The sequence below is a fragment of the Gavialis gangeticus genome, unplaced genomic scaffold, assembly GCF_001723915.1.
Source record: "Gavialis gangeticus isolate Ggan-Ray unplaced genomic scaffold, GavGan_comp1, whole genome shotgun sequence".
Lineage (NCBI taxonomy): Eukaryota > Metazoa > Chordata > Crocodylia > Gavialidae > Gavialis > Gavialis gangeticus.
In genome coordinates this window covers 37,387,040-37,410,069 of record NW_017729008.1, presented here as the reverse complement: position 1 = coordinate 37,410,069, position 23,030 = coordinate 37,387,040, and the positions used below count along the sequence as shown (strand labels likewise).

The following is a 23,030-nucleotide window of genomic DNA, read 5'->3' as shown; positions in this document are numbered from 1 at the left end:
AGATTGTATTAGGTGCTGCACAAAGCAAAGACTGTGTGTGTCCTGAGGAACTCCTGGTATCCTTGTCATATAAAAGAGGTCACCAGTTCACATAACTGGTCATTAATTTAAGCCTCACACAAAAAACTCAGCTTCAGATTCCTTAGGCATATTAAAAAAAAAAAGTTTCCTCTAACAGGGATTACACCAAGGGCACTGCAGCACCCTAAGGTGCCTTAAGATCTTTTCAAGGGTGACTTGGAGTGTTACATAAAATATTAGCTCTCATGTGCAAGCATTATTCACAAGATAAACCCAGAGATTTCAAATAAAAAAAAAAAAAATCCATTGAGTTAAAAAACAATGCATTGACCCTATTATGGTCTGAATTTTGCAACATAAAGAACTGCTCTATGATTTTTCCATGGTCAAAAATAAGAGAGTGAAAACTGGAGAGAGAGAGAATTCTCTTGGGGTGCATTGAATCTAATGAGGGGGTGTATGTCGAGTCTAAAAAAAGGTTGAGAACCATTGCTTTAAAACTACTACGTGGCAGAGGTGGGTGCATAGCAAAAGAGAGTGACAGTCTGTGTTGAGATGGGATTTACAGGGCTGCATAAAAGCAGCCACACTACAGTGTACCACAGCATGTTTAATTTGTCCTACATAACACAGGAGAGCTAGGCCACCAACCTGGAGGGCCCCAACTGTGATGCTGTACAGTGTAGGAGGAAATGCCTGTTTGGATTTCATGGAAAAAACAAACTTTGTTATTCACAGCAGTATAATAAAACTGGAACAAAGCATTTAATCTGTCACACAAGGACAGACTTGCACCCACTCATAGCCAACTGAATCAGCGTTAAAATCTGTGGCACCTGGACTGGGCTACTGACTACAGGCCCTAACGGAGATCAGGACCCCATGAGATCAGATGCGTCCTACCCACAGTGAGAGACCTACTGTCCCAAACAGGTGATAGGTGTCATGCAGCAAGAAATAAGATTTGCTTAGCAGTTATTTTTATTAGGCTAGCTCTATAGTTGGGAGAGGTGCTAGCCAAACTTTTGGGCACAAAGATGTCTGGCTTTTTCCTTGAGTCATTGTGTCTGTGACCTGAGAGAGGCAGACAGGGGCGAGTTTCCCCCATTTCAGAGATGGGGAACTGAACCACAGAGATGAACAGACTTGCATAAGACCACAAGAGGCATGGGTAAGAGAGAGAGAGAGAGAGAGAGAGAAAAATATCAGGAACTGAACCTAAGGCCAAGTAAAATCTTAAGTCATAACAATCCTTGCTTTAAAAGGTACAGCTTACCCTGATACACTGGGTTGCAAAGTTGCATGTTCCAAGTTGGCCAATATTCTAGTTAAAGACAAGCCCTGGGTGTACCAACCTTGTGAGTGAGCATTTGACAAGGGTTACCACTGAACTGTGCAGAAACAACATTTCAGCTTGATTGGTTTAAGGCAGGTGAAAAAAATTAAGTTTATGTGGAATTTGATTTGCCAACTCAACAAACTCTAGGTGAAACTCAGTAACCCCCAAAGGGGCCATAATGAAAAGACAACAATGAAAAAAGTTGAGAAGGATTTTAAATAATAAAGTTTTGCACAACTCTGATGGAGTGTTACTTTAATACTGGTGGCTTGCAGATGAGGAGCTGGGAATGCAATGAGATTGGTCTGTGCAATTCTTTTAGTGCATGCTAGGATTACTGGGAATCATATTCATGAAGGATCCCCTGGACACAAGCTAGCTGAAGATTCATTCACTTGTTTGAAGTCTCTTAAGGTCTTTTTGGCAGACAAGTCACAGCGAAACTTCCAATCTTTTGATCATGCCGTTTCCAGGAGATCAATGTTCAACAACCCTTCTACATCGAGCAGTGGATTTCAGTTCTGTCAGTTGCGACAGACATGTAAATTACTTGCGTCTTTCGTTGAACCTACATTCATTTTCACTGAGGACTGATAATGCAGCGTTAGATTGCTTTTATGCAAGTGATTGATAACACGCACAAAGTGAGAGCCGTTGCATCTGGTGCAGCTTCGGATGCTAGTCATCCTTCTGCTGTCCTAGTGACTCACTTTTACGAGCTACTGTTTTAGCAATGGAAATAAAATAAAAATGAAGAAAATAAAATAAAGCTAAGTCAGCTGGTTGGTTTATGAGATGGCGTCCTCCAAAAAAAGTCACAGCTCCTTTTTAGCACGGCAAAAAATAAAAGGCATGATTTTAATAGTTTGCATGCTTGCCAACTCCTTAGAGAGGAAGGAGGTTACTGAAGACATCCCAAATGGACTGTGGGTAGGGCCAGATGACATTAATTCTCCCTTCCAAAAGTGCTTTTGGAGGAGTATTTTTAGATAGCTCATTGCCGGGGTAGTGCCCACGGTCTCAACCAAGATCTGAATCATGTTGTGCCAGGCACTGACATAAGAACATTAAATGCCGCCCAGCTTAGGTACATAGGATGGGAGTTAGCTTGTCTTATCACCCCCCTTTTAGAGGGGCGGAAGATTGGAGGTAAAAGGAGAAGCTAAAGACTCAAGTCTTCAGGAGTGCTTAAGTGCCACTGATTTCCTCAAAACCCACACTGATCTACCACCCCATAACCACATTGGGGGCCAAGAGGTTGTAGGCTCCATGTTTCGGCTGATGGGCATGTGCAAACTAGCCCAGCCCGATCTTCAGCGCCCTAGCTGACATGGAAGCCCCGACATGGGCCCCCTCCAAAGTCATTCTTCAGGCTTATCTTGCCAAGACCCAATTCTTTGAAGATGCTCAGAGCAGGCACTTGAGCTTCATTTCTCCCAAACAGCAGGAACCTAGCTCACCTACGGGACTACAGAGCTCATCTCTCCCTCAGTGAATATTAGTCGTCTCTAGTGGAACAGCTCTGGAAGAAGGGATAGAGCTAAACATCCACTGAAAATGGGCTGAGGTCCTTAGGGTCATAAAGGCAGATGGATTCCCAGGTATTCAGATTGTAGTCGTATTGGTTGAGAGAGGCAGGAGAAGTCACAACTCGTGGTAGAGGTGATGCTTTTTTTATTAGACCAGCTAGATTTTTGCAAAAAAGTTTCTTTAATTGCAAGCTTTTGGGCACAAACACCCTTCAAATCAGGCATAGGAGAAAAGATTGTCAAAAGTACTCCCAGGTAGAAATGAAAAGTTCATATTTCATAGGAGAGTTCAAAGGTGTGGTAAAGCACACAGGGAGCTCCCTGAAGCCAGTCAGTAGCATGGGCTATTAAACATGGGCCCTTTCCTTCTTCCTTCACTCCTGGCTAGCCAGGCCGCTCCCTTCACAGCTGGTTTCAAGCAACCCCCTTCCAAGGTATCCATCTTTCCCCAGGCATTTAATAGAGAGAAGCGCTGCTCATAGGGTTGCCAATTCCACGGGTTGGCCAGGAGTCCAGACCCTGCAGTGCTTAATTCCTAAAACCTTGCAGGCTCTGGGCCTAAGGGATTTGCCTATGGTCACCCAGGGAGATGTGATCTTACACCATTTCTGGAGCCCACAGTATAGAAAAAGGTAGAAATCCTGCAGATAGGTCACAGCACAGCTACAGAAGTGGCCTGGAGGCTAGAAAGCAAACCTTACTCTAAGCACTTTAAAGAACAAGCTATTTGGCTTCCCATGAAGTTTGGAGAGACAGCTATCATTGTGCACAGGCATTCAACAAATGGGAAAGGGATGCTGGGGCTGGGTGACAGTGGGGTTTTCAGCTATGCTGCCCAAGGTATAAAACAAGATCCAGTGGCTAGGAGCTGAGATTAGACAAAAAACTCATCTCCTACAAGATACTACTTTGCTGATGACTTGTTGGTGGCAGTTTAAACAGGGTGGAGGTGGTAGATTTGCCAGCACTTTGGACTCTTTAAGAAAGATTTACCCAATCAGTTGGTCTACAGGACATGCTTTAATCCACCTGCTGGGAGAGCTATGTGGGCAGGAGGTTGGAGTAATGGGCTGGTAGGGTCTCTTCTTGCCTTAGACTCTAAAAATCCCCCAATTCTTGCCCTTTGTTCCTGGGTTTTGTGAGTGTTACTCACTTGACCAGCAACATGCTCTTATTATTTGTAGCTCTGGATGAAGATGGCTACTGTCCACCAGCTCTGACATACAGCCTACAGCAGGGCTCACCTGTGCAGGTCAAAGTGGCAGCTCTCAAATCATTTGGTCTCTCTGGAGAAACCTCTGCCCATGCTAAACAGCAGTTTGGTGACTTGAGAAGTGAAGTGCTCTGGTTTTATGGAAGCACCTGGGCTCAATATACTACACAGGAGACCAAAGTAAATGATCTAATAACTTTTTCTGACCATCATCTCTTAAATGCTAGGAGGTACCCAAGTGCTAGCCCAGTGCCTTAGTATGAAGACTAGTTTTCCTCTCAAGGTGCTGGTAGCATATAGAAATTGTACCTCATCTTAGATTCATAAATCAAAAGTGTTGTAAAGAGAAACTTCTCTACATAATCATCACCACGTATACATCCCTTTTCTCTCCCCTTTTTTCCTTCTCTCCTTGTCTTCTATTTTGTACCCTGTAGGTTGGCACTGTTTTTCTTCAGCTTCATTTCTTTTGAAGTTTGCTGTATTCTCTATAAATGTTTCATCACATTTTCTCCATGTATTCTGCCTTTTATCGCCATCTTTATTTTGGCATCAGCATGTCCCCTGGCTCCTCTTTTCCTTGCTATAGGCTAATGGGTAGAAACTTGGGTATGTTCTCCTATATTTTCTACCCTAGCCTCAGTCCTACTTTAGCCCAAAAGGGTTTGAGATTGGGGTCTGAGCAGCATTCAGGTGAGGAGAGAGCATTTGAGAGAGGCGAGTGAACTAGAAGGTATGAATGCATTAACCCAGCCTAGGTTTGAGGACTAAATCCCTTTGCTTGATGGATTTCAGTTTTTTTTCCCCCGGGCTTTGTACTGAAAATGTTTCCTCAAGTGGAGATCACTGAAATCATCCACTCTTAGTTTAAATTAGCAGCTCACTTATAGGTAGGTAAAGAAGAAAGCAAAACAGTTTATCTAGTTAGCACCTGGCCAGGTTTAATAGGTAAAACCCCAGAGGGTGGCTAGGTAATGAGGAACAGCTGAGAGGTAAGGAAAGCTTTTGAGTCTGCTCTAGGTACAAGAAGCAAAGAGCAATCCTGCTCTCTATCTTGCTTGAGGGTGTTTAGGTCTTCTGCTATGTGTGCAAGTGTACGAGGGAGAACAAGTAAGTCTTTTACCCCTTTGTTTTATCCCTGGTTTTCTTGCTTAGCAGTAAGCAGCCACCATCTGGTGCTAGGCAGGAGAAAACAGGCTCTGCTAGGTGCTGTAGAGGCAGGCTGTGCTCAGTGAGGGGAAGTGAAGTTCTAGGAAAAAGTTAGATGTTTCATGGAGACTTCAGGTCAGACTAGAAAAACCTAGTGTTGCTCCCTAAATTATAACTAGCTCCTACAAAACAGTATAGAAATGCTGAATTCTTACAGACTATGCATTTATGGTGAGCTTACACATACACTCATTATCTCTGAAAACCCTATTCCTGTATAGAAAGGAATTCTCTAGCATACTACTACATTCAGGACATTTTTTAAAGAAGCAAATAGACTTGGAGAACCTAAAAGGACAAATTTGCCTGTATTAAGCTACCTTATCAAAAGTCTCCCCCCTGAAACACCATAGCCTTGCAAGAAGGTCTAGCTGGATGTCCACCTTTAAAGAGCCTGTGATACCACCTCCACCAATCACAGCCCATAGTCTGCTTTCTTTTGGCTCTGGGAAGGTGGTCTGGGCTTTCTCCAGGTGTCCCACATAAGACTCTCAGAGGAGGAGCATAAAAGGAGAAGGCAAACACCTGCCTGGTTGCTTTGAAGAGATGATGCTGATGTGAATTAAGAGAGGATGGGGAGGTTTCTCCTTACCTCTGTCTCTGGGGTTTCTAAGGTGCCTAGTAGCTTGGGATGTGTTCACTGGCTTTCACAGTGACTTAGTTCAGGGATTATCCAATGTATTTCTGGGCAATTGGCTGAAATTAGGTAGTAGAGTCTGAAGCTACTCCTTTCTCCCCACGTTATTTGAGGAGGCTAAAGGTCCATCTTTCCCAAATGATTTTGCCTCCTGGATGTATTTCATCACCAATACCATTGTAATAGTGTAAAAAAGGACAGAGGCTTGCCAATGCATCCTTGAGCTGGCTATGATGTGATGGTTAGTACAAATGCAAGGGGATGTGGGTCCTATCTTTACTAGCTTCTCTCTTGCTGTGAAGCACCTTAATTGCATAGAAGCACTTGCATTTGGCCAGACTGCAAACCTCCTTCCCCTTTTTCATGCTGGTGAGCAAAGATTCCCACAAGCAGTCCCATTGACATAAATGGGGTACTTCCACAAGAAACTATTCTCTTTTGTGAATAGAGACCACATTTCACTGTGAACAAGGAGGACAGGATTTGGCTCCCAGGACATTGATCTTGATTGGAGTTCTTGCTTTTCTAATTTCCTGGTCAGAGGCCATGTGCAGGAGTTATGAAATGTAACCTGATAATGCAGTAGGTGAATGGGGTGTTTTGTTATATTGAGTGCAAACAGGACAATGCTATAACTCCGTTATTTGAGATGCATTAGCAGACACACATGCACATAGACACAAAATGCTGATGTTGGCAGGATGAAGGTGATGAGCCACAAAATGATGATGTAGGAGGAAAGGTAGGGGAGGAGATAGCAAAGAGACTGGTAGGGGTCTGTGTCTGTGTGTTGGGGGTGGGGGAGGTAGGTTTAGGAGGAATCCCACCAGAAGTTGAGAGGGGAGGTTTTGCATATTGGGAATGAGAAGGTAGGTCTGTGTGGAAGTCCAGGCTGGTTCTGACCAGTTTCTAGAACTCATAATCATAGAATCGTAGAAAATTAGGGTCGGAAGGGACTTGAGGTCATCTAGTCCAACCCCCTGCTCTAATCAGGACCATCCCCAACTACATCATCCCAACCATGGGTTTGTCTGGCCGGGTCTTGAAAATCTCCAAGGATGGAGAGCCCACAACTTCTTTGGGTAACCTGTTGCAATATTTTACTACCCTCCTAGTGAGAGAGTTTTTCCTAATATCCAACCTCAACTTCCCTTGCTGCAACTTGAGACCACTGCTTCTTATGCTGTCATCTGTCACCACTGAGAACAGTCCAGCTCCATCCTCTCTCAAACCCCGCTTCAGATAGTTTCAGGCTGCTATTAAATCCCCCCTCAGTCTTCTCTTCCCCAGACTAAATAAGCCTCGTCTCCTCAGCCATTCCTCATGTTGTTTGAGGAGGCTCCCCCACCCCAACAATTTTCATGGTCCTCTGCTGGACTCTCTCCAATTTATCCACATCCATTTTGTCATGGGGGGCCCAAAACTGGACATGGGACTCCAAATGTAGCCTCACCAAAGGACCATGTCATGAGAAATGGAGCAAGAGGAAGGGGCTTTTTGCTAGTGTGAGCTGATCTGCTGGAGCCAGCCAGCATGGGGACAGCTAGACTCTCCCTCCCTGACCTAATTGTAGGTTTTCTGGTCAAATGCACGGAGCTGTCATTACCATGTGGGGGTGGCCATTAATAAGTATTGCAACCCTGCTACCTAAGGTATAGATAGTGTCATGTTAGTGTTTCAGAGCATTCATTTAAAGCAACTAACTGCTATTGGCCTTCATATTTAATAAGGGTATTTTGGCTGAATTGCTGACTGGGTCATTCAAATTCCAACGTTGTGATCCAATGGAGGCTGTAAAAACAGGACTTGCATTTACCCCTGAACCCTAGGCAGTAATTCTTTGGCCTATGCACCCTATGCATTGGGTATGCGCCCTATGCATTGGGTATGTATAGGAGTCCAGAGCACTATTTGACCCTGAATGAATCGCCAAACCTTGCAGGAGCTGGATGAAACTGCTTGCAGTAAAGCACGCCCCTCTCTAGAAGACATTTTGACAATGGTTTGGAGAGCCTTTATTTTAGTGAAACCAAAGGGAAATGTCTGTGAGTGCCTGAGTCTGTCAGCTGCAGCACGGCTGTTTAACATTCAGCCCTCAGCAGTTCCTATCGCTTTATAGATGTTACCACAGGAAAGAGCTTGTCGCCTACCACGTCACTCACGGCACACCACAGACCCATCCTAGCAGGGAAGATACCAGAATCTCAGGCTGTCGCGCTGGTGAGACTTGTGGTGTTTGACACTCTTGCAAGATTCGTTTTCATGCTGTTGGAGCCTCTTCACGTTTGAGAACGATGACTTCTCTTCGAATGAAGCACACATCTCCTTTTTTGTGGTTTCAGCTGAAAGCATTACAGCAAGCTAAACAGCCTGGCACTGGTTCAGACGTGTTCCCCGAACACTCGCTCTGACGGTCTGCAGCTCAGTTCCTCGGGGTTGTTTGAGGGGGCATTTCAGAGCACTGCTCCCTGGCCACAGAGGGGTTAACACCTTCTGCTCGTTGTCTGCCAAACCACAGAGACTATTCATTTAGGTTTTGCCTTAATGAGAAACATGGGCCCCATGCCCTGGTATACCCAGCTGGAGAAGGTTAATAGATACTTAAAACTTAGCCTGCACTTGGGGGATGCATCCCGAGCGAATGTCTCATTGCAGTAGTTGGGCTGGATATTAAGGGTCCCTCTGGGGATCTTATAGCCTCCGCTTTGCAGACATGAGCTGAAGGTCCTTGCAAAGCCCTTGCACCCAGATGGCTGGGTTTGGGCTGCATTGTCAGAAAAATGGACTAAGTCAGCTACTAGACTTTTCTATTTCTTAACTACTGCTGGCTTGATGCTGACCTCGCTTGGACTAGTGTCGCACAACCGGGAATCAAGGCCATCAGGGCTAGTTTCACAAGAGGTCTTAGGTGGTTGGATGCTTCTCTAGGTGTATCACTTGGTGGCATTCATACAGCTCCCACCTACTCTGACATGTCCCAAAAGTCCCTTGTCCACCTGGGCACTGGGCACACGAAACAGCTTAAGTCTTGATGGCACTGACTGGTGCAGCATGCAGCTTGGGTTTAAACACTGGCAGGTTTGGAAAAAAAAAATAAAAAATTGGCCTTTCCTCTTCTCTCACCTTTGGGGCCTGATTTGGTGGCCATGTCACAAAAGACAGCAAGAGGACAAGATGGTGGTAGTAACCCTCCTGTCCAGAAGCTCTGTGGTTTTGGCACTCCTGAGAGAGGGAAGACCTGGGTTCGAATCTGTACTCCAAGGCATGTTGAAATATTTCATATCCTATGGGAGGTCAAGCAGAACAGCTTCAAGAAGAAAGGGTGATGGGAGCCTCTTGCTCTGGAATACCTTGCAGCCTGGTGGTTAGAGCAGTCACGTGGGGGACACGCCCTGAAGGTCAGGAAAGACTAGAAGCCCACAGCATCCATATGCAGGATGTGGGTTTAAGCTCTTCCACAGGGGTAGGTGGCAGGGGAGCTAGGAGGGGCCTGATCCTTGTTGTGGCAGCGCAGCCCAGGCCCCTTCCCCACCATCTGCCCCAAAGTGTCCATCCACCCGCCACCAACAATGAGCCAGGTTGGGGCTTTGTGGACCTTGGTGCAGCTGCTGGCAGCCCAGGCTCCATGGTGGGTGGCAGGGGCCTGGGGCTGCACTGCCACAACGAGGATCAGCTTTTTTGGGCTCTGGGCAGGCCCCTGCTGCCCGCCATGGAGCAGGCACCTGCAAGCCACTGTACTGAGGTCTGCAGAGCCCCAGCATTGCTCATTGCTGGTGGCAGGTGCATGCACATCTCTGGGCTGACTGTGGGGGAGCTGTGATGGGCCTGATCCTCATTGTGGCAGCGCAGCCCCTTCCTCGCTGTCAACCCCAAGGCATGTGTGCTTCGCATGCCATGCTCTGGCATGTGTCCCGGAGTTGCTGACCCCTTCCCTAACCTGTAAGTGGAAGGGAGAAGGGCACTGTCTACTTCTCCAAGCCATCCTTCATCAGAAAGGATAGACTTCTTTGTTTTTTAAAGAATGGGCCTGGATATTTAAGTCCAAGAGTGTGTTTATGGCTATGAATCCTAAACAAAGAGCTAGGTACTTAAGTGTGGATATCTCTTGCTGCAGAAGTGTATTTTAGTCCTTACAACAGTTTTTAACATCTTGGATGCTTCCTTGCTGAAATTCCACGAGGGAGCATGCAGCAGAGTGTACATAATGTTTGAATGGGTTTGAATGAGTCTTCTTTCTCTGTCTCCTTTTAATCGCATTAACATACATTCTCCAGTCATACACAACATTTTATTAAACTGTACAAACACCGCTGACATTTTAAAAATTCATGCTAACACTCCTAATTAAACATGACGACCAGCTGCAAAATGGTATGCACAAATTTCTCCTACATTTCATACAGCACAGATGATGACCTCTCAAGAGTCATTACACTAACATTACTGGCATATTTTTTTTTTTAACAACAGGATGCTTTTCTTTTCTAGCTCAGACTTGTATGCTGCTGTTCATTCCTGTGCTATCTGAGTACCTATTTTACACATTGCAAGGACCATAATCACTACTAATGATACCCAGAAAGTAGTTCCACGTATAGAAAGTCTAAATTTCAAATGGATGAGTCACTAAGATTACACTGTCCTTCAAAACGCTAAATACTGAGCAAGATCTTCGGTTGGCATAAACTAATGTCGCTCCATCGACGTCAACAGAACTACATGTAGCAGAGAATGTGGCTCCTTGTTTCTGCTTTGACATGATAACCAGACCAAATATTTCCATTAGACTGTCAGTGAAAAGCAGTAACTTAGTGGCATTAGATCTTCCTAACTTTCCATTTCTATCTCTTGAACAGCAAGTGATTAAATAGGACAAATGGTTTTGCAAATCTTAGAAGACAGAATAAATGGGTTTTTTTTTCTAAAGGATTCCCACTAAAATCTCATTACCGTGAAGATGGTTTTTTTGCCCAGCTACATTTTGACAAACACTGAAATAGAATAAAATAGGTCAGCAACTTGTTGTTGCCACTGGGGAGACAATAATTTGCTGTATCATACAAGGTAGAGGCTCATCTTGAGATGTGGTGTGCAGTTTTGTACCTGGCTTGAGAGCTGTGCTGAATATCAAAGAGCAGGGACATAATTTTACAGCTGTATAAATTTGGTGCAGTTTTTGAAAGTACTCAACACTCTCCTTCAAGTAAATAACTACTGTGCGGTGAGAAGAGGCCCAATCTTGTAATCTGTAAATCACCGTTCAAGAAGATTATTATACAAAATGAGGGTTGGAAGGGATCTCAGGAGGTCACATCTAGTCCAACCCCCCGCTCAAAGCAAGGACCAGCCCCAACTACATCATCCCAGCCAAGGCTTTGTGTAGTTGGGTCTTAAAAACCTCCAAGGAAAAGATTCCCTTGATATCCCTGACTGTGTTGTAAGATGAAGTGTCTCACCCCAGAAGAAACAGGCCACATTTTACACTGAACACGGCACATGCTACAACAGAAGTTTCAGATTTAGATTTGAAGTCTAAGATGTATTTGCATACAAGTGTTGGAGTCGGCCCTTGCAAAGCTTTCCTGTCCCGAAGGGTTGGGTTTTTTTGTATATACAAATATTAATGTTTGCACTCGGGAACATTTTCTGGTTCAAAGTGTAGGCAGGTATTTTCTCATTGCAAAAGTGCGTGGATGCGTGCGTACATCTTTGCACGTGCGCACGCGGAAGCTGCAAAGGAGCCCAGTTGAAACGGTAGTTTGCTGAGATATCTCAGTCCTGCCACTGACGACCCTCTCGCTGGGAGTTTTACCTGAATATGAACTGCAGGACTGGGCACCAAAGTGGCAAATCTGAACAGTACAGCAAGGGCTGAAATGTGCTCGCCTTGCATGGGGAATTTTGCTGGCTACATGCATCAGTAATGGGAGCAGGATTGGCTACCTACCCTTTTTCTAATGCCCTCAAATTCATGAATATTGAGAAGAGAGAGAGAAAGAGAGAGAGACCAAGATAGCTCACAAGAGACATGGTCATTAGTGAAGTTTGGTTGGCATGTGCTACAGTCATAGAAGCAAGTGAACAACAACAAATGCTGTCTAAGCTGTCACCAGTGGGCTTTTCTCTCCTGGTTCTTGATCAAATCAGTCATGTTCTCAGTTGACAAAAGTGTTGCTCGAACCAGCTCACAGAATTCCTTTAACGAGGAAAGTGCTGGGTGAGGCAAACCTCAGGAAAGTATCCTCTCCATTTTAGGGTTCACAAATGAGAAGTTGCTGAACATATTTTGGTCCATGCTGTTAATCAGTGCTCTGTCGGCACACGATAGTCTAGGCTTTTCGTTCAGAAATTCTTTGTCGAAGTTGCTACAGTCACTGGGTGATTTCTTCAAGAAAAGAATAAAGGAGTAAAAATAACGTTACCTGTTGCGTTTTGGAGCATTTACAATGAACCTAATCAAATCTAATGATATATGCGGTAAATATATAACCTTGGTAATCCATGTATCTATTGCTATGGTTATCAGTCACCTCTATATTGCCATCCTAACTTATTCTCCCACACAGTGGTGCTAATCACCTGAATATCATTGTGATACCCAGGCGTGCGGGCATATCAATTATATGGGAGACTTTGCAGCTCTGACCCCATAAATTCTATGACATAGGAATATTAGAGCCAGGGTTACCTCTTCCATAAAATAGGGCTGATTACATAAATGTACCAATTAAAGAGTGTTTGCAAAAGACTCTGAAGTTTAAAAGCCCTTTATAGCTGTGGTTGTTATTATCAACAGCACTCTGTTCTCCCGAGCTCACAGCGGAGCTGGCAGATTGTCAGTGGTGCTGAGAAGCAAAATCCCATGGAGAAGCAGAAGTCAGGGGTGACTTTTGAACACGGACACCTAATGCAAGGCCTTTATGGGGCCTTCATTTTCCTAACTGAGCTTCCAAACCGAACGACCTTTGTCCAGGGTTTGGCCTGGTTTGCAGAACGGCTCAATGGGAAATGCATGCAAGAAACTGGCACAATGAACGCCCGCATTCTTAAAGGACTTAGAAGCCAGACTCTTATTGATCTGAATGTGGGGAAGGCACCTAAAATATCATGCCTAGGTATGGATCAAAGACCATTAGACATCAGATTAAAGTCCACAGGTCTAGACACCCAGCTGTTAACATTTTTGCCAGAGTGCCTGGCTAGTATTCTTGGAAATACTACTTTAAATGCCAAAGGTGCTTTGCATACAGGCTCTTCTTGTCTTCTGCTGGCACTTGCTTTTGTGTCTGTATTGAGAATAATAGAGCAAAAGGAAGGATCTGGCTTGGGGAATCAAAGGAGATTTGTCCTTACCACTCTGGGTTTGAAAGGTGGCTCCATCGCTCTGTCTTCTAGAGCTTCCCAGTTTATCTCCTGGAAGAAAGCATGCTGACGGATGTTCCCCTTCGTCCCCAGTCTCCTCTCAGGTTCTCTCACAAAAAGCTGGAGGTCAACAGGGAGAAATAAGTCACTTTTCTGATAATAACACTGTGCCTTGGCACATTTCTGTGTGGGTGACCTAGTGCTGTCTAACACACGTAAGGTTAGGCAGCACATCTGAGTCAGGACTTGAATCTTGTTGCCAGTGGTGCTTATTCCATCATGTCAGGCTGGAACAACTTTGCTCCCACTTTCTTTCAGGGTGAGGCCAAACTCTGCGTCAGCAGCTAAGTGGTGACTTCAAAATGGGCACAGGCAAAAGTAAATGGACAATGATGTACTTAAAAAGGTGCGCAATCATTTTGTACCGATTTTCAGAGATGCCTGTTTTGCAAATGTGTGCTTACTTGTGTGCTGGGGTGCAGTGACCGAGTGGTTAAGCATCTTGCAGTAGCACCAGGCGTGCGAGTTCAAGACTTGCTGTGGACTTATTTTGTGGACTGGTCCTAGCTGACCCAGCTATAAATGAGTACTTGTGGTCTGCAAACTTACAGGTGGTCAATTGTAATGCCTGCTAAGTCACTTCCCTGTGTGCTACTAGCTGTAGAAACTTGTGCCCCTAACCACACTAACCTGATGGGCCCTTTGGCTTGACTGGCCATTTGATTTTTTGGATTCTCTATGCTAGGACAGATAAAGCTTAAGGCATAAATGTTGGAAAATGTAGCACTGAACAACAGGCCTGCTCAGAAGGCAGGTAGCTTAAGAGCATTCTTACATGTGTTTCCGGCATGGTGCCAGGTGCTTTAATTAGTGAGCTGTGCTAATTAAAAGTGCCTGTGCATCACATGCACATGTGTAGAAGCCCTTAGTTTTGTATTTTGCAGAGTTCCTTGGCTGAGAAAAAAATACAGGGCCTTAAGTAAGTCTGATAAAAACACAGCAAGGCTCCTTAGAGATTAGTCATTGCACATTGCATGCTGTCTTCCTTCCTTTCTTCTGTTGGCCTTCTTATTGTGATGTCCTGGGCCTGGCTTCCTTCCTTTCTCAAACTCATCTGTAAACACACTGAGCTCTTCTAGCTCTAGATAAAGAGGTATGGCAGTGGTTCCCATGTGTTTTTTTGGAAACCATGATACAACTTTATCATTATGCTTCTGGTTGTAAGACGCCTAAAAGCACACAGCACCCATCCTCTCCCACTGGCCTCCACAAAAGGCAGGGTGCTGAGCTCCTTTGGAAACCTGGCCCCACATGTGGATGCTGAAAATTTGGCCTTAAACCTGATGTAGGCTTTGTGCACATTGGGCAGGACAGTGCCTTGTACATGCATGCTAGGTAACACATAAGTACATGGCTGCTGCTCAACAAATGATAAATATCAGTAAGTAGCAGCTGGGTGAAATGACGGGAGGACGCAGCCCAACGACTTCTTTTTGAAAAGAAATGAGAGTTAGGTTATGATTGGTGTTCTGAGCAAGGAAGCCATAGCCCCTTCCCCGTGCTGAAAGGGAGACGGATGATATCACTGTAATTCAGCTACGTCAACTCCCCTGTCCTAAATGATGGGCTTTCTACTAACGGTGCTAAAGAGTACAGAGTATTTAATGAAACAGTCAGTGGTATTGAGAATGGCCAATAACTGGGTCGACTGTCTCTTCCCCCTAAACAAAAGTTCAGTGTTTGGCAATAATGAAGTTTGCCTGTCTGACACAACTGAATATAAGTCTAGCAAAGGCTCCAGTTGTTTATGCAGAAAGATGGTGTGTTGTGCACACCATCAGGCCTTTGTAATCTCTACTGAGGTGCTACGCACTCCTTGGGGAAGCATGTTCATTCTTCATTATTGATGTTCACTGTTTTCCAGGGACATGGGGAGAGCGGAGAAGTTGGGTGGCTGTGTTGAGGGTGTGGGGCTATTGGATGAGTTCAGGCTCACTCTAAAGACCATTTCCTGTTATCCCAACCACATCTGGTCATTCAGGTTAAGGAGACCAGCTGTAAGCATTAAAGAGCCACAGCTCCGCCGCTGTCTACTTACGTCACATCACTGACCACAGAGAATTATGTTCATTTATACAACTGGGGTATCTAGCCCAAGGCTTTTGACACTTGCTGCGTTTCAGTTTTGGGCAAAGTCGCAAACAACTCGTGACTCAACAGTTAATCAAAGCACTTCTCATGATGAATCCTGTCTGTCATCTCACTGTGGATCTGATGTGACAGGCACTTTGCAGCAGGAAAACTGCCTTCAGATACTTTTTCAAGAAAATCACCCTGCCTTTCAACTTAAAGGCTGGCAGAGCAGTGGTTTCCATTTGCAGGAAATGGTTTATGGTTTGAGTTGCCTGCCAAAGCAGGGGTAAACTGGTCCAAGGATGACAGGTGAGTATCCAAGATTTTCTCCCCTGGCAACATGCCTCTGCAACAGGAGGGTACCTCTATTATTTCAGAGCACTGTGGCCCAAGTCCTTGGATGTGAGAAGCACTGAGTACTACTCAGGAGAAGCTGGATAGAAACATCAGCAATCAGGACTCATGGTAGAGGAGAGATCTTTTACTAGACCAACAAGATTTTTGCAAAAAAAAAAATTATTTTGCAAAAATCTAGTTGGTCTAATAAAAGATCTCTCCTCTACCACGAGTCCTGATTGTTTTTGCCTCTAGACCAACATGGCTACAACCTGGATACCCTGATAGGAACATGGCTTTGGAGCAGGCCATTGCACTTGGAGTTCCTGAGACAAAACACAATCTTTCTCTCCGCAGTATGAAAGATGTCTTTCTTCACCTTGTTTAGAAGACACAGAAGTCAAGGGAGACATTAAGAGTTTGGTGTCATGTTACCTATCCTGTAAGACCAGAAGTTCAGTTCCTTCTTACCTTCACTAAAATGTCTTTTGCATTTTTGTCGAGCCAGCGAGGGTAGTATGGATTATCCATGCGGATGGACTGGAAAAGCTCCTCTTCATCTTGGCCATGAAAAGGAGACTGACCAATCAACATCTCATACAGAAGGACACCAAAGGACCACCAGTCAGCGGAATTGTTGTATTTCTGCCCGAGCAAAATCTGTTTTGGAAGGAGATTGGGAAGAAGTGAGAAAGGCACACGAAACCGTGTGACTTGAATATTCAAACCTCAATGTAAGGATCAGTCCCACTGCTCTGTTTTGCACTGCTTCAGGACAGCTATAATGCTAGTTGTCCTGATAATTGATGGCTTGTCCCAAGCTATCTGGATGATGCACAATCACCATAATGTTTTTTCACTACCCTTCTTCACAGCTACCGATGCCGGGAATGTGATCAGGACGACTCTTAGTTGCAGCCATCCCAGGTTGCCTGAATAATCCTTTTGGGTTATACACCATTAGTTGTAAATCAGAGCCCTCTCAAGACCACCTTAACTAGTTATTGGCCAGTAATGGGATCAAGAGCATAAAGGATTCATAAAGCAACTTGGTCTTGCCCCTTATGCTCAACCTGCACCAAATCCAGCCTGGACATAGCTCAAGATTTGGGTTCAGAAGCAGCTGTGTCATTGTGGGTAAATCTCTCTGCTCCTCAATTTCCTCACCTACAAAAAAGATCCCTACTAACCTTTGAAATTTAGGCACAAAACAAGCTCAGTGAAAGTGCTGAGTCTTATTTTACTCTGAAGTTTACTTTCCTGAAACAGCAGACTACCACTACAGTGAAATTTATTGCAGAAGAGGTGTTCACATGGATAGCAGTTAAAGACGTGCCAAAGTTACCTTATAAACCTTGCTGTTTACTGTGTTAGAGGTAATAAAAATGGCTCTGAGCTGCTGAGCTGAAACCATAGCAGCCCTTAATTCCTTTTCATAGGAAGAAAGAAAAATCAGTCCTCGCTGCTTAAAGAAAATCCTAGTTTACTGCTTAGCATTTGGGGACCTATTTAAGACATCAGGGTTGCATGAATTTGGCAACCATAACAGTGGTCTTCCAGCTGTACTCTGTGGACTTCCTGTGGGGAGTTCACAGACAGCATGTCAGATAACGCTGCTATCTCCATCCCTTCACCTGCTAATGCTGTAGGTTTGTTTTCTGTCATAAATAAAAGTTGGAAGGCCGATAGGAACCGCAGGAGGGAAGAAGGAAGGAACAAGTGTCACCGCCTGTGATGTGACTGCTGCAATTCCCATAGGGATTTTGTGCAATTGCAAGCGGGATCTTTAGCAGGATCTTTAATCACACGAAAGCGGGAGAGGAAACCATTAGATTATAGGCCTGATGCTCCACGCTGGTTGAGGATTCCTCTCCACTAGAATATATCCCGAGTAGGGAACGGAGGGGAGTTTTCCGCAACATGATCAATATAAAGGTGTCGGTACTGGACAGACTGATCTCAAGTAAGACATACTGGGAACTGTGGGGGGGGGGGAAAATGAGTTTCCAGATCTTCAGCACTGGCTGCTAGCATCTGACATCCCGAGAGATCAAAATCAAACTGGCAAAAAGGCTCAAGCTTAAAAATGAAAGGATGTGAACAGTGTCCATAAGTCTTTGTTATTGTCTGTTGGGCTTTAGCAAATTTATTTGTTGTTTTGATGGCACTCTGATTATATTGATATACAACTGATTGGAAAGCTGCCTGTCCACTGAAAGTACAAATCAGCCTGTAGCCTCTATCTGTCGCAACCCCATCAACGAGTCACTCCATTTCAACCTGCTCCTTGCTGCTTCCCAGGGTATTTTTGCTTCACAGCTGACGCTGTATCTAATAGCCTGTTTGCAATGATGATTCAGATGCTTTCTGGTCCAAACAATCATTACGCACACAGGACTCAGTTTCCAAAGAAGAAGGAGGTAAAAAAAATACCACGTGCTAAGTCAGTTTAATGGTCTAGCTGTGTTTAAAGCAGCAGGATGGAAGTGAAACTTTTTCTAAGCTCCACATATACTTCTACAAGGTGTTCTCTGGTGTAATGGAAGCCCTCTAGGTCAGCGTTTCTCCACCCGTGGGTTGCAAGAATATATGAAAGGGTTGCAAACAAACTTTAAAAATAGATTTTCCTTTTAAACGTGGGAAACTGGGTTATCCCTTGCAGGCTGGCAGAGCTCCAGCCTGCAAGGGCCTGCTTGGGGCTTCCCCCTGCCCAACACATTGGGGGGGTTGAGGCCTGGGGGGTAGCAGATCGGGAGTGAGGGGCACTGGGTCAGGACTGGCCATCGATGTTTACAAATGGGTCCTGGAACAAAAAAAGGTTGAGAATCGCTGCTCTAAGTTGCACGGTACAACGGGGTTTCACTCAACTATAAATAGTGTATTCACTGAGCTTTTCATTGCTGGAAACTGCATGGACTCAGGGATGTAGCTGAGAATGAAATGATCCTTTCCTTGAGATCAGTCTGAGCATTAAAAATAAAGCCCCATCCCCAGCAACTCTGTAGCTAGAATGACAATTATTGTAAGTCAGTCAGACAGTTAAATAGTGCTGAAGTTGCATGTTGCATGTAGACCACATTCAATCTGTGGAACGTTAAGCGGTGGTAAAGTTAAAGCATGCAGTAAGCAGTCGCATGTTAAGGATTAATACTGCTTCTGGGCTATAGTGCTCTGATTGGCAATAGGGCTAGGTACAGAAATTACACATAAACTGATATAAGTGATCTGAAACTGGTTCAAATCTGTAACACAACAGAAGTTCAGTGCACATGAACCGCTTTCAGAATGGCCAAAACTGGTTTAAAATAAACCTGGATGGGTGTAGTATCAGATTTAACTGATTTACATTAAATTGCTCTATTGAATTTCTGTCCCAGATCTAGAGGGCTGGGGAACAGGGGAATTGAGTAGGAGCCAGGACATTTGGGCTCTATCCCTGCTCTAGGTGTTGGGGGTAGTGGTGGAGGGGTCTAGCAGCACTGCATCTTGGGATGTGGGAGCAAACTGCTCATTTTATCTCCATGGAGCAGGCTGAAGTTACTCTATCACAGGCTAGGGAGCAAAGCCCAGAGTTAACCCTTGTTCAAAGTGGCATAACTTTTAGATGCACACAGGGCTCTTAGCATGAGTTAACAAGCTTTAACATGCAGATGCTCATGTTTTAAGTGCTATCAGTATGATCTAAATCAGGGGTGGGCAAAATATGGTCTGCGAGTCAGATCTGGCCTGCAGGGCCCCTCTGTGAGCCCTCTGTAAGCCCTGGCCTGCACTGCTCCTCTGCAAACAAATACCTCCATGCAGGAGGTGCAGCTCTGGTTGCTAAACAAGGTCTCCCCCTCTCCCCCCACCACCAGGCCTGGCCTGGCCCACCCCAGCCCCAAGCTAGAGGTGCTGGAGATGAGAAGCCTCTGCCTGGCAGAGCTTGTGCCTGGTCCCCTGAGGCTGTTCCCAGCCTCCATGCCTGCGAGAATGGTGGGGTCATACCTGATTTCCCAGGCTGGGAGCCAGGGACTCCCGCTGGGGGAAACAGCGCCAGGAGCATGGGAAGCCACATGCTATGGGGCTGAGAGAGGCTGGCCCCACATGCTGCAGAAGCTGTATGCTATTGGGTCCAGGAGGGCTGGCTCTGCACGCGGCTACCACATGCAGCTAGGGATTGGGGTGGGAGCATGGGAGCTGCAGCTATGGGGCTGGAGGGGGCTGGCCCCACCCACTGCTGCCATATGTGGCTGGGGACCTGGGCGGAAGCGCTATTGGGACACGTGGGGCTGGCCCTCCATGCTACCACTATGAGCAGCCAAGAACTGGGGCAGGAGCTGTGTGTTATGGGGCTGGGTGGGGCTGGCCCTGCACGCTGCCACCACCTGTGGTCAAGGACTGTGGTGGGAATACAGGGAGCTGCATGCTATGGGGCCACATACAGGTCCAGGGACTCGTATACTTCGGGGACTCCAAGGGCCCCCCCTCCACCCTCCCTCATACACCCCACTCACCTCCATACCCCCAAACACACCCACACCCTCCCACAGCCCTCACACATACTCTACCTCCCCACCCCCCACCATACCAACACACACACCTACACTCTCCCACACACCCTCAGCCCCACACCCATACACCTCCACACTTTCCCACATGACCCACCCACCATAACCACACCCTACACCCCACCACACTCATTCCCCAAACATTCCCCCACATACACCCCCTTACCCTCTCCCCACACAATATACAAGAGTAAGGTTGTATTTTGAGCAAGTATGCAATCGCCTCTAGATATACTACACAAACGCACATAAATCAAGACAAAAACCTTTTTTTACAAAAAATTAAAATACGTTATAGTAGGTTTTTTTGTTTTTGTTTTTTTTAAGTATATGACTTGTTTTTTTTCTGGTTTCAAGATAGCAATCGCTGACCCCTTCCAAAAGGAGCACTTCCAGAGCAAGGAGAGGAACTTTTAGTGGCAAATATCAGGGGTTAAGGGGACTTCTGGTCCCAAGATGGTGAACAGGGGGACGGCGTACCTGTCTAGGTGTGGGGCTACCTTTGTGGCCCTCGATAGCTCACCAAAACTCATTAAGTGGCCCTCCAGCTTCAATAATTGCTCACCCATGATCTAAATGTTATGTGTGGGGAACGGGAACACTTGTTTAGATGGCAAAGTTGAGCCTGAGGGCTCGCTGGCACTTCTCAGATGGGTTGTAATGGCTCCATCCTGCAGACCTTAAGGCACATTTTTTATTGTGGTCAGTGAAATGGGAGAACATGATAAGACTCAAAGACCGAGACTGCTATCTGGATCTGATACGTCTCTGGGGATTTTGCCTGAGTCAGACTGCTGAGATGGGCTAGGTTCAACATGCACTGGCCAAGCCGGTAGGCAAAATCCCCAAGAGAAATACTGGGGGTGAACCAGAACTCCTCTGGGGCTTCTGTGCCAACTGTATCATCGCTGTCAGGGGGCAACATGCTTTTATAGAGGGTCCTGGCCAGGCCAGCTGTCTGCCATGTTAATACTGGCTTCTGTTGCCAGCTTTGGCCATTGTCAAGGGGCCAAGGCGAAGCTGCAGAAATATGGCTACGCAGAAGGCCCCCAAGCCTGTTTCTGAGTGACCATAGCGTGAACCTTTGCAGATATGATTACTAGCTTGGTCAGCAAAGTAAAGGGAGCCATTCACATGTCTAAGTAATCCAGTAATGAGATGCAACTAAACAAATTAAATAATGGAAGGAGACTTTCTAAGGGAAGCGCCTTCATTAAATCATTCAAATACACTATAGTATAGTTTTATCTTAAAATATTAGTGGCAATGATAGAGGTAACCAAATGTATTGGATGCTATTTTGCTATAATGGATATTTTTTTGTTAAGATGCTTAGTTTGTAAAAAATAAAACTGCCTTGTCAGAGAAGACCATGAACTGAGGTAAAGAAGGAACAGGACAGTGTTGAACAGCATTCTACAATGGGGAAGGAAAGGACATAAGAAACCCTCCCTTTTACTTTCCTACGGATATAAATCCCAGCTCCACAAGAGATCTAGTTCAGTCCAGTTCCAAAAGTTTCAGTGAAACAAAAATTTAAATAAAACTAATCAGAAATAATTTATTAGACTATTAGATCCAGCCATCTATAAATATGGGCTTTATAGACCAGAGAAATTTAGAGAAATCCCCAAATTCAAGACCTGCTGCCAATTTGTGCCGCCCTCCTCCCACCTCCTTGAGTTTCCTTAGCTGGTACAGGGGAGAATCTAGGTTGTGCAGTCATGGGTAGCTACGTAGACTTTGAGATAAATGTTTGGTTTTGTATTTTGAAGTGTGAGCAAATAAAAGGTCAGGCTGTAGGCCTATTTCTGCCTCTTTTAGACTGGACACAAGGAAAAACTTCTTTACTGTCCAAGCCCCCGAGGCCTGGAAGAGACTCCTCCCAGAGGTGGTGCAAGCCCCTACTCTGGACACTTTTAAGAAACATTTGGACGTTTATCTTGCTGGGATCCTTTGATCCTAGCTGACTTCCTGCCCTTTGGGCGGGGGGCTAGATCCAGTGATCTCCCGAGGTCCCTTCCAGCCCAAAAGTCTATGAAATCTATGACGTCTTTTATCAGCAGCCCCCACTTATAAGGGTAACTATGTAAGTTACCTGTATATAGTTAACAGTACCTTATATAGTAAAGGGTAACTTATATAAGTATACCATTATATAGTTAAGGGTAACTATAATCTGGATAATACTTCCCACCTTTGCTTTTCAGAGCAGAGCCTGGTTATTATCTCTGATCCTTTCCACTAGTTACTCCCTTTGCAATCATAGACATTAATGGCTAACGCAAAAGGCAGCTGCACAAACTGCTGCAAACGTAGTTGTAGGTGGCTGAAGCAATGTGATCTAAAATTGTAGTCTGCTGGATGGGCGGGCAGGAGATGTGGCTTCTATTCCTAACTCTACCATGTGCTCTGGGGTGAGCCACCTCCTCTCTTTACGTCTGTATAGCTCTTCTTCCTCTGAATTTGACTTGACTGCTTTGACTGTAAGGCCTTTGGGACATAGAGTGTAATGCATGCAAAACAGCAACATGGGGCCTGGCGCTTAGCTGTCTTTAGGCTACAGCAGGGTCAATTATTTTAGCAAGTTATAAATGAAATGGAAAAATGCTGTTTTGATGGGATTGAAGCCATTTGTGAAGTGGGGGTCAAATTCAGCCATTAATGTCAACCCCTCAAATTCAAAAAAAAAAAAAAAAAAAAA

General features: G+C 45.2%; 1 protein-coding gene across 2 annotated transcripts in view; it reads right to left on the bottom strand.

The window, feature by feature from the left end:
- Positions 1-10,217: 10,217 nt before the first annotated feature.
- The window catches only part of PRKCQ (protein kinase C theta), a 99,502-nt gene continuing 86,689 nt past the window's right edge, over positions 10,218-23,030 (bottom strand). For both annotated transcript variants that reach the window (XM_019509605.1, XM_019509606.1), the window contains 3 exons: positions 16,251-16,439; positions 13,302-13,430; positions 10,218-12,333 (listed from right to left, as the gene is read on the bottom strand). In XM_019509605.1, coding sequence (XP_019365150.1) covers positions 12,178-12,333; positions 13,302-13,430; positions 16,251-16,439 — 474 coding nt within the window. In that variant the 3' untranslated portion in view covers positions 10,218-12,177. The remainder of the gene's footprint in view (positions 12,334-13,301; positions 13,431-16,250; positions 16,440-23,030) is intronic.